The sequence below is a fragment of the Coffea arabica genome, chromosome 11c, assembly GCF_036785885.1.
Source record: "Coffea arabica cultivar ET-39 chromosome 11c, Coffea Arabica ET-39 HiFi, whole genome shotgun sequence".
Lineage (NCBI taxonomy): Eukaryota > Viridiplantae > Streptophyta > Magnoliopsida > Gentianales > Rubiaceae > Coffea > Coffea arabica.
The window spans coordinates 40,710,514-40,721,101 of record NC_092330.1 but is presented as its reverse complement, the minus strand read 5'-3'; the positions used below and the strand labels follow the sequence as shown (position 1 = coordinate 40,721,101).

Sequence of the window (10,588 nt, the reverse complement as noted above, 5' to 3'; positions counted from 1 at the left end):
TAGCGACTCTTATCACGTTGCCTAGCTGCAAGATAGTATTTTTCGCATGCCTAACCCCAATTGATTTGGGTTGGTTATAATCTTATAGGTTTGGAGCAACAGCAAGAAAGAGTTCTCGGTGGGAATTCTAGAATAAGGTTAGTTTTCTGTGTTGCTTTGCCTTTCTGCATTATCAATGACTTTCAATTTGACACAGTTTTATTGTAAATTGATTGATTATATCATTTATCTTTTCATACTAAGTTTTATTTCTTATTACAATATACTATTGTTTGTTCAACAAAGAAACCTCCTTTCCCATAGGCACTAAACACCCGCACATCCTCCTAGTGTTGATGATACAAGTAAGCCAATATGTATAAATAAGCTATAAATAATGCGCATTTCAAACACACTCATAGTTTTAAAAGGACTGGGCTGATTTTTTCTGGGCTAAACATCAAGATATTGATTTAATTAATGGTTAGTCGGGCTTCATAAGCAATCCATCAAAGTTCCAATACAAGTCAGCCCAATCTTTTACTAGCAGGCTCACACGACTCCCTCTTTAGTTAACTTTCTCCCCAAGCCGTTACCATCACCGCCGGTAGCAGGTAAACCCCTCCTCCTACCCTTTCTTCACATTAGTAGCAAGTAGTAGTAGTATCTAGTAAGTACCTCCTCCTCCTCCTCCTTGAATCCGCTGGTCTAGCCTAGTTACTCGCTTTACTAGCTGACGGGGTCGTTTTCTACATTTAGCTCCGATCAAGTAAGTCTTTTCTCTGTTATTTATCGGCAGCCAGTAAGCTGGTCCTGTAGATTGATTTGTAGCTGTGTTGATGGATGTAATTTCTTGCAAGTTTAATTTGTCATTGCGGGTTTGGGTTCAGATTTGAGTGATTGTTTGTAGGATGGGTTAATGAAAAATTCAAGGTGGGAAATTTTTTTTTTTTTTTAATTTACTGAATTTGTGAAACTGTGTTGAGAATAATGAATGAGGCATTGCCGTTAAATTAAAAGCTGGAGATTTCGATATATGTAGAGGTAACACTTGAAAATTGATACTCAGTATGTTAATAATCTCTGTAATCAGTAAAAATGGTTCTAAGCTGCACAATTTTAATATTCTCACCAATTATAGTAAGAATTTGAGAAAGCAAAAATGCATAGGCTGCTTATGGGTTTTCGATAAAATTGGAATTGAACAGGAATTAGTGTATGAACTGCGGTTCTGAATTAGCTGAGGTATTAAGTACGAATAGCTTAGGTTCCAATGATTTGCTTAGATTAAGAGAGACTTGTGAGAATTCTTCATTTTGGGATTGAGTAGTTCTAATAATTTCCCTAACAAGAACCAATATAGGCCTTGTCCAATTCTTAGCAACCAAGTTCATCCTTTTTCTGAATAATGGATATGGAATAACACTGTTGCTTGTGGTCGTCTCCAATGAATCGCAGACATGTATTCTTTTCTGCATCTCGTGGAAGAAGGCATTTAGTATATATTTTGGCTTATACTTGTTAATGTAAAGCTAAAATTATGGATTTCACTAGGGGCAAATTAAACCTTAAGAAAGTATATTTAATTTGATTATGTATGGACTCAATTAGCCTTTTCAATCTTCAAGCTTGGTAATGTGGAGCTGAATCTCCACTTGAATTGTTATTCATGCCTCTTGAACCGGATTGAAGCCTAGTCAAGCTGTACTATTGTTTGAGTTCAGCTGAGCCACTCACAAGCAATTCAACTTACTTGAGAGGCAAAATCAAACCTTATTCTTGGAGTTTAGAACCAACGCTTTCTTTGGAAATTTATTAATTACTAGGGATTATTAACTTATTGAGTATTAATTATCATTGTGGTAACTCTAGGTATGTTGAAAGTTTCAGCTTTATCCCACAGCAATGCCTCATAGGTGAATATGCATTGACAGCAAATAAGACTGTGATAACATCAATGATTTTTCTGCATTGTGGTTATTATGAATTGCTTTTTCGATGGAAATGCATCATTTAAGATGATATGATTCTGTATGTCACGTTGAATTAATTCACTTGGGTTGTCCTGATAAACACGCTCCAATTCAGCATAATAATCATCAAGATACAATGTGGTGTATGAAAAATTGATGGATATGTTTTCATGACTCATGAAGTACTTCCATGTTTATGACTTACTTTAACCAGACTGTGAGAACTTGGAAATTCAAAATGGGAAAGCTTTGCCCAGACAAGGACTTGTAGTTACATTAGAGATCATCATACCGTGGAAAAGAATGTTTTGCAGTTTCAGCTATGATGATAATGTAATACAAGCTTGTTCTGCATATTCAGTAGCGCCAGTTCTCAAAAGTTGTAATAAAGTTAGAGAATCTCAACTCATTTGCTGCAAAAGGACTAATAACGGAGATTCCCAAACTTTGGCAGGGAAAGAATTTGTTTCCTTGTAATACAGATGGTTCATGCCATTTACTAGTTATTCTGTTTATTTGCTCACATGTTTTTCCTGACAGATTCTGATCTTCTGAGCTTGTCCTTTCTGCTTGTATTTGAGTAATAATGTAGATTCCTAAAAGTAAGAAATCAATTGCAGTTTGTAGGACTTGTACAGAGAAATGGAAGATGTGATAACGGACATTCCTCCTCCTTCGAGGTTCCTCTTGGAAGATCTGAACATCTTTACTCCTCCATCACCTCCTCTTCCCTGTCCATTCCTTCTGTTCTCCATTTCCAACAATGGGAAACCTTTCCGCCCTTCTCTCCTTATAGTTGCAATATCCTTTCCATCACTTCACTTCTTTCATCATGTATCCTCCAAAAAACGGATTGGAACTTTGATTCTCCCTGAGATCCCTTTCTCTGGCAACTCAATCGAACCCTCTCTTAGAGATAAATCCTGTGACATATATGCCATCAATAATGCCGATGAGTCAATTGTTGTTGTGTCTGTCCAGTACCCTGTTACAGCAGAGAGATCTCATGCTGTGGCAAAGTTGCTGATAGGTGAGCAGATCAATCCGGAGAGGGTTTTGATTCTGGAGTCTGTTCAGAGTCGTAACTTCCGAGGTAAACTTTCAAGGGATGATTCATTCGCATTCAAGCTGGAGACATCCTTAGAAAGAAGCAGCAAGAACTCGCCGCTTATAACTGGATTGGACTATTTGCCATCAGGAAGCATGGTTGATGGCTTGGCAGCTGCTCTTTTGGCTCAATGTCAGTTGAGGAAGATTAGAGGGAGCCTTTGTCTTTCATGGCCCGAATTTGGTTTTTCATCAAATTCGCTGATCAAAAATATGCTGCTCAAGGTCTTGCCTGGAATAGAGCTTGCTAGTAATAGCAATGATGAGGATTCATTTTTAAGGATTGCTCGTGGAAAAGATTATCTTGATTCTGAACTGTATACATGAAAGAATTAGTTCCTAAACTTGTTTTGTACGTGAAAATTGCCATTTTGATCATGCCTCTTTAATTTGGAAAATCTTCTGACTCAATACTGGAGTAACACTTGTTGTCAGCTCTATATTACCGTAACTTCAAGTTGTTCCAATTCAGGGCTACATGTGTCAATGTGCGTCAGTGGATTGGATGTTATATTAAGCTGGTAGCTCTGGGAAGAGTTTGATAAGATGTGCTGCCATTCCTCTCGAAATGTCTCGTTCGAGCTCTTTATTAGATCCTTTTGAACATCTTGTTTCTATTAAATGGTGAAGAGACATCTATTGTCTAACATAAGCTATCGGATTGGCCCATGGTTTAAGTGACCCTGCTACTTACCAAAGCTTTAGCTCAAGTCTTTAATGTCCAACCAACACTATTCTGGGCAAAATGTAGAGTTTTTTGGCACATGATTATCAAGATCTCTCTCTCCCAACTCCCAACTCCCATCCCTCCACCCCAAACCCCCCCCCCCCCCTAAATATTTTTTTATTTAGGGATAATTTGAGAAACCTCCCTTGAGGTTTTCAACAATTTCACCTAGTTTCCTTGAGATTTGAAAAATTACATATACCTCACCGAATTTACTGTTTTCGTAACAAAAACTATCTAATGGACAAAATTTTGAATGAATAATTCAAAATGCCCTCATGAAATTGTGAAGTTCATTTTACCTACATATATAATTATTTTGAAACTAGGGAACATGAACAAAATCTCAAACTCATTTTCTGTTAGGAAATTGGCTTAATTTCTTTTAGGTAGATTTCTTATTTTGTGTGGAAGTAACTAGTTTTCTAATTGGTTTTAGTTACTTGAAGTAGTAGCCAAGAAATTCTATTTAGTTTAGAAAATAGTATTGGTTTCCAATTGTTATTTAATTTTTTGGCAGTATTGTTCCCTATAAATAGTTGGGTTAGCATACTATACAAATGTACACGGGGACACACAAGGAGACACAAGGGGCATCATGTAGCCTTATACATGGGGTGTGAGAGAGGGTTCTTGGGAGATGAGAGATGGTATACAAGGGTTGGGTTTGGGTTCAAGTTGTATTCTTGTATAGGGTTTTCCTCTCATAATAAAGAACAGTTTTCTCTCCGTGGATGTAGGCTCAATGGTGGAGCCGAACCACGTTAAATATTGTGTGTCGTTTATCTTTCATGCTTGTGCTTGTTTCTCATTAAATTGTTGTGCACTTGATGTCTCAATAGTTGTTTATTCCGCACCTGGATCCCAACAAGTGGTATCAGAGCTTGGTTGTGAGACTGGGCTGCTCAAGGTTCATAGTTGGATCCTAGTTAACTATTGAGATCAAGTGAATTGGTAGTTGTTACCAATTGAACAATTTAATGAGTAGTATCCTTGTTTCAATGGCTTGGGAAAAACCATTGATGGTGAAGGATGGGAAGTCGAAAAGCATGGAAATGCTTGACAGTGAATCTAAGCAGGTGATTCAAGGGTCAAGGAAAAGGTGGAGTCCAATGTTGATTTTGGACGTGAATCGGTGGAGACTTTCTCACACCTCCAACGGTTGATTTTTCATCCCGGTGGATTTTAGATTTTAGTTATGTTTTTTGGGTGGTGTGGCACGTGTCCCAAAGAAATAAGGAGATCTAATTTCTATGCGCCAGAAGACTCTGACAGGTACGAGTTTTTCGTTTTAGGTTGAGTCTTGAAAACCACATGTGGCGAGACAGTCCTGAGGATGGGAAGAAGTATGGTGACTTTACCATTTGATTGCCTCAATGGTTAGGGTTAGAGCTCACAGAAGGGGATCCCAGATTGCAAGTGGTGGTGAGAAGAAATCCTGCAAAGGAAGATGGTGAATTGAGGCACCTTCTCACGAGTCAACTGGAGGTTGGATTCGGGGTAACTACACATGTTCATTTGCCGATTGAATCAATTTGGTGTCAGGGCTGTATTGATTCGGGTGTGTAGTTTGGTACCATATCATTTGGTAGTTGAAGGCAAATGGTTACTAAAAGAAATTTTCGCCAAGGTGGAGATTTGTTAGGAAATTGGTTTAATTTCTTTTAGGTAGATTTCTTATTTTGTGTGGAAGTAACTAGTTTTCTAATTGGTTTTAGTTACTTGAAGTAGTAGCCAAGAAATTCTATTTAGTTTAGAAAATAGTATTGGTTTCCAATTGTTATTTAGTTTTTTGGCAGTATTGTTCTCTATAAATAGTTGGGTTAGCATACTATACAAATGTACACGGGGACACACAAGGAGACACAAGGGGCATCATGTAGCCTTATACATGGGGTGTGAGAGAGGGTTCTTGGGAGATGAGAGATGGTATACAAGGGTTGGGTTTGGGTTCAAGTTGTATTCTTGTATAGGGTTTTTCTCTCATAATAAAGAACAGTTTTCTCTCCGTGGATGTAGGCTCAATGGTGGAGCCGAACCACGTTAAATATTGTGTGTCGTTTATCTTTCATGCTTGTGCTTGTTTCTCATTAAATTGTTGTGCACTTGATGTCTCAATAGTTGTTTATTCCGCGCCTGGTCCGATGTGAAAGAGATTCACACTTGAGGGGGAGATTGTTGGGATATCAAGTGTAAATCAATGTCCCACATCGGAAAGAGATGAGTAGAATGAGGAACATATAAGTGGGAATGACCCATAGACTCAATGCCTTAAGGTTTTGGGTTGGATGTGGTGTCAAGCCCATGGTTGTGGTTCCCATTCTAGCTCATGGTTAAATTCTCCACAAGTTTGGCTCTCTCTGAGCCCAACAAGTGGTATCAGAGCCGATGGTTCGGCTGGGCAGTGACTCCAGGATAAAAAAAGCCAGTGGGAGTGGTAAGGCGTGGCTTGGATAATAGCAGGGAAAAAAAAATCATGCAGACCTGCAGTGAGGTAAGGGCATGTGGGCTCTTGAGCAAGAATCGTACACTCTAGATTGAAATGGGCTTGATGGAGTGGATGGGCTAGGGAGAGAGGTCCGATGTGGAAGAGATTCACAATTGAGGGGGAGATTGTTGGGATATCAAGTGTGAATCAATATCCCACATCGGAAAGAGATGAGTAGAATGAGGAACATATAAGTGGGAACGATCCATAGACCCAATGCCTTAAGGTTTTGGGTTGGATGTGGTGTCAAACCCATGGTTGTGGTTCCCATTCTAGCTCATGGTTAAATTGTCCCCAAGTTTGGCTCTCTCTGAGCCCAACATTTTCAACTATCATCTCTACTATTTTAAATCTTTAATATTACCACATTTCAAATTAGTACTATTATCACCATGACCATTACCACCATCAATTTCTAAATTCTAAAACCTCAATTGAAATTAAAAAAAAAATTGCATTGTTAAACTCAAAAAAATTCAATAACCACATCAATATAACATCCTATTTCTCAAATATTGGAGTATCAATACGAGCCCTATCCTTTTCAATCCCAATTTATATCTTCTCTATTCATCTCCAAATCCTCCAAACAAAACTAAAATTAATTTTTAATATGTTATTATTGTGTTTAGGACATGATTGGTTATTCCACGAGTGAATCTTATTCTTGTTTCCATTAAATGTCTAACTGTGTGATGCATTCATATGAACAAGATTAGGAGTGGATTGTTTAATTGCATGAAAAAAATATTAATATGTTAAGGCTATTATGGTCATTTTGCGGGGCCAAGGGAAGTATGTGTAATATTGAAAACCTCAAGAGTACTAGGTGAAATTGTCAAAACCTCGAGGGAGGTTTCTGAAATTATCCCTTTTATTTATTTTGAAAAATTTAATTCGTCTAATTCTTTTTTATTTTCTTCTCTATATTCTTCTGGGTTCTAGATAAATCACAAGACCATCAAATCCGGTGATTCGGTGAATTCAGCTGGAATTCTTGTTTATAAAGAAAGCTTAAGAAGGCTAACGTGTTAATTGACTTCGAATTAGATATAGAATCTGCTTTCAATAAGTAAGCTGCAGGCGGCTGACAAGTGAGAGTGGTTGCATTTTAGTGAGAAGTAAATCAGTTTGCTGAAATTATGCTACATTGTTTTTTACACGATAGGATAAGCAGATGTAGCATGTTAACCAAAAGCAGTAACCGTGTGATATGGACTCTTTTACCTAGCTGTTATTCACTTGATGGACCAAAAGGGCTATGCATTCAACAAACGAACTTCTTGTCTTGAAGCAGTTGAGAACTTTTGCTTCTTGTTCTTATTAAGAGTAAACTAAGGTGCAAGTGTCTGAGATTTTCAGTTTCCTGGAAAAGTTGGGGAATGGAGACATCAAATAATATGAGCAAAGGTGATTGGTAGCTTGCCCAAAATTTGCGTATATGATGGATTACAGACTTAAAAAAGTTCGGGATTATTCACCAACCAGACCAATACTAGTAGTTGCATCCTCTCTTGACTATGAGAACCTTCACAAATTTTACTCAAAAAGCCTTGACTAAATTCATGTCCATGCAAATCTCTTGCTGTAACCTTCTTACCTATATAACTCAGTCTCAACTCTCAACCTGCAAATATATTTCATAATCTTTGCGTCTCCCCTTTTCAGTGGAAAAGCAAACAAGCAAAAAACTTGGCACCTTTTCCTGATTCAAGAATGGGATCTGTGCAATGGACGCTTTTACTGCTTATGGTCGTCAGCATTTGCAACGTTCACGTCCGTGCAAGTGATCCACCTTTAACGTTAGATTACTACAAGAAAACATGCCCAACTGTGCTGGAACTTGTTAGGAAGGAAATGGAATGTGCTGTGCTTTCTGATCCTCGTAATGCAGCTTTGATCTTAAGATTACATTTCCATGATTGCTTCGTTCAGGTTAGGACCAAAACTTCGTTTGCCTAGACATGAAGATTTTCACTTCCTTTATTTGCTTTTTTTCAGCTAATCTCGTTGCAAGGAAACATTGTCCCAGATCATTGCTTCTTTTATAGTGGTCTATGATTTCGATTTTTTTTTTTTTGGAATTATTATTGTAGGGCTGCGATGGGTCAGTTCTGCTGGATGATACAATCGATCTCCAAGGAGAAAAGGAGGCACCAAATAACAAAAACGCTTTAAAGGGGTTCAGAATCATTGACAAAATAAAGAACTTACTGGAGTCAGAGTGCCCAGGAATAGTCTCTTGTGCTGATATTCTCACTGTTGCAGCAAGAGATGCAGTTCTGCTGGTAAACTGAAAGTTATGAAAACAGATACACATCCGATGCACAGCCTAAAGAAATCAACTGGTTTTCCTAGATTTACAATTTTCATTATTTATGCTAGCATGCATGTAGATTAAGAATTTCTATCTATTATGGGATGGAAGGGGCAGTGACTTCCAAGATTTACAAATTCAAAACTGTGCAATATCACATTAAATTGAGAATTTTTTTGAAGGGCATTTAATCGTCAATCCAAAAATCAGAAAAGGTAAATCATGCATCTACAGTAGGACCTTTCTAATTGATGTAGACATTGTCCCCTTCCAATATTTAACTTGAAGGATAATTCTGGTATGTTTTATTCGTTTGGAATATTTAGGTAGGTGGCCCGTATTGGGATGTTCCTTTGGGTAGAAAAGACTCCAAAACTGCCGGTTATGAGCTCTCAAGTACTCTTCCAACTGCAGCTGATGGCCTTCTCTCCATCATTTCCAAGTTTATGGAGCAAGGGCTCTCAGTCACTGACATGGTGGCTCTCTCTGGTATGCATGGTGCATCAAATCATTGTCATCCCCATGAGTTTGAACAGTTGACATTAGCATAGTAGTATTTCTGAATTCTAATCATGCATATCTTTTGTCGGAGCGATTCAAACAGTTGTGCATCATTAAATCTTGTTATTCAAATTAAATTCTCCTCATTTAGTACTTTATTGTTTATAGGATAAAAACAAAAAGGTTATATGCAGAATACCTTTTGGAGGATGCAGAATTTTGCATCGATATTTTTAGTTCGTGCCAAGAAAAAAAATAAATAAATCAGTGGTTGATGTCTTTCTTGTCATCTCAGGATTCCCCTTTCCCTCATCTTTCTTCCCTTTCTGGCCTTATTTGGAAAGCCAGAAAATTTCTACATTTTCTATGAACATATTTTTTAATTACTTTTTCATCTCACATTTTCCAATTACGCTAGAAAGTAATTAAAATAAGCTCCAAAACTCAAAGCTATTACTATTATCCAAAATTCAGCAAGATAACTGCAAGATGAAAATGAACTGGTGAATGGTGATCATGTATACTGTCTATAAATTTTTTCATCGAATAGACATAAAATTTTCCATCCAGCAAGAAAGATTAGAAAATGAAGAATCTTGCCATCATGCATGAACTGTAAAGGTTGTTTTAATTGTCAACCTTTGTATATGAGCCAAAAACTCTGTGTTTTTTTTTTTTTTTTCTCCCTTTTCATTTGGCAGGTGCCCACACCATTGGCATGGCACGTTGTGTGAATTTCAGGGACAGAATATATGGAGACTACGCACTCACTTCAGAAGTAAATCCAATTTCTGAGGCATATCTGCAAAACTTGAGATCTTCATGCCCTCCTGCCGGTGGAGAAGACAACAGGGAATCAGCTATGGACTATGTGACCCCTGAACTATTCGATAACTCCTATTTCCAAATTTTATTAAGGGGACAGGGACTCATTAACTCGGACCAAGAGCTTTATTCAAGTATTCTTGGAATTGAAACCAAAAGGCTAGTCCAAAATTATGCTGAAAACCCTCCTGCTTTCTTTGAGCAATTCTCAGAATCCATGGTGAAAATGGGCAACATCACAAACCCTGAAACTTATGTCGATGGAGAAGTTAGGAGGAACTGTAGATTTGTGAACACATGAAGCTACAAATTTAGATACTAGATCGAAAACTTCTCTTTTTTTCTTTTTCTTTTTTGGTTGGATGAAGAAGAAGCCTCATTAACAGGGCTTAATTTGATTGAGTTGAAAATTGTTGCTTTTATCATACCCCGTGTAATCAATAAGAGATATTCAAAAATTATTTTGTGAAGCACTCAAAGCCATCACTCGAATATTTTTATGTAATAGTTACAATTGTGGGGTTATTAAGCCCAACCCTTTTCTCCCTTCGTTATAGGCATGGAAAAAAATGCAATTCTATTTCCAGAAAGTCAGCAGTAGTTGGATATGTCTATAGATAATAGATGTTTCTTGCAAGGTAACATAACAATAGATAATATAAAGTGGTTGA

General features: G+C 37.4%; 2 protein-coding genes across 2 annotated transcripts; both read left to right on the top strand.

Annotated features, from left to right (window-relative positions):
• The first annotated feature begins 528 nt into the window (after positions 1-528).
• LOC140016841 (peroxidase 11-like) lies at positions 529-10,387 on the top strand. The gene is made up of 5 exons (XM_072070867.1): positions 529-748; positions 7,943-8,209; positions 8,371-8,562; positions 8,918-9,080; positions 9,794-10,387. The coding sequence occupies exons 2-5, from the start codon at positions 7,991-7,993 to the stop codon at positions 10,216-10,218; spliced, it is 999 nt and encodes a 332-aa protein (XP_071926968.1). The 5' UTR covers positions 529-748; positions 7,943-7,990; the 3' UTR covers positions 10,219-10,387.
• LOC140016592 (uncharacterized) lies at positions 2,595-3,386 on the top strand. The gene has a single exon (XM_072070158.1). The coding sequence runs from the start codon at positions 2,595-2,597 to the stop codon at positions 3,384-3,386; it is 792 nt and encodes a 263-aa protein (XP_071926259.1).
• Positions 10,388-10,588: the final 201 nt, after the last annotated feature.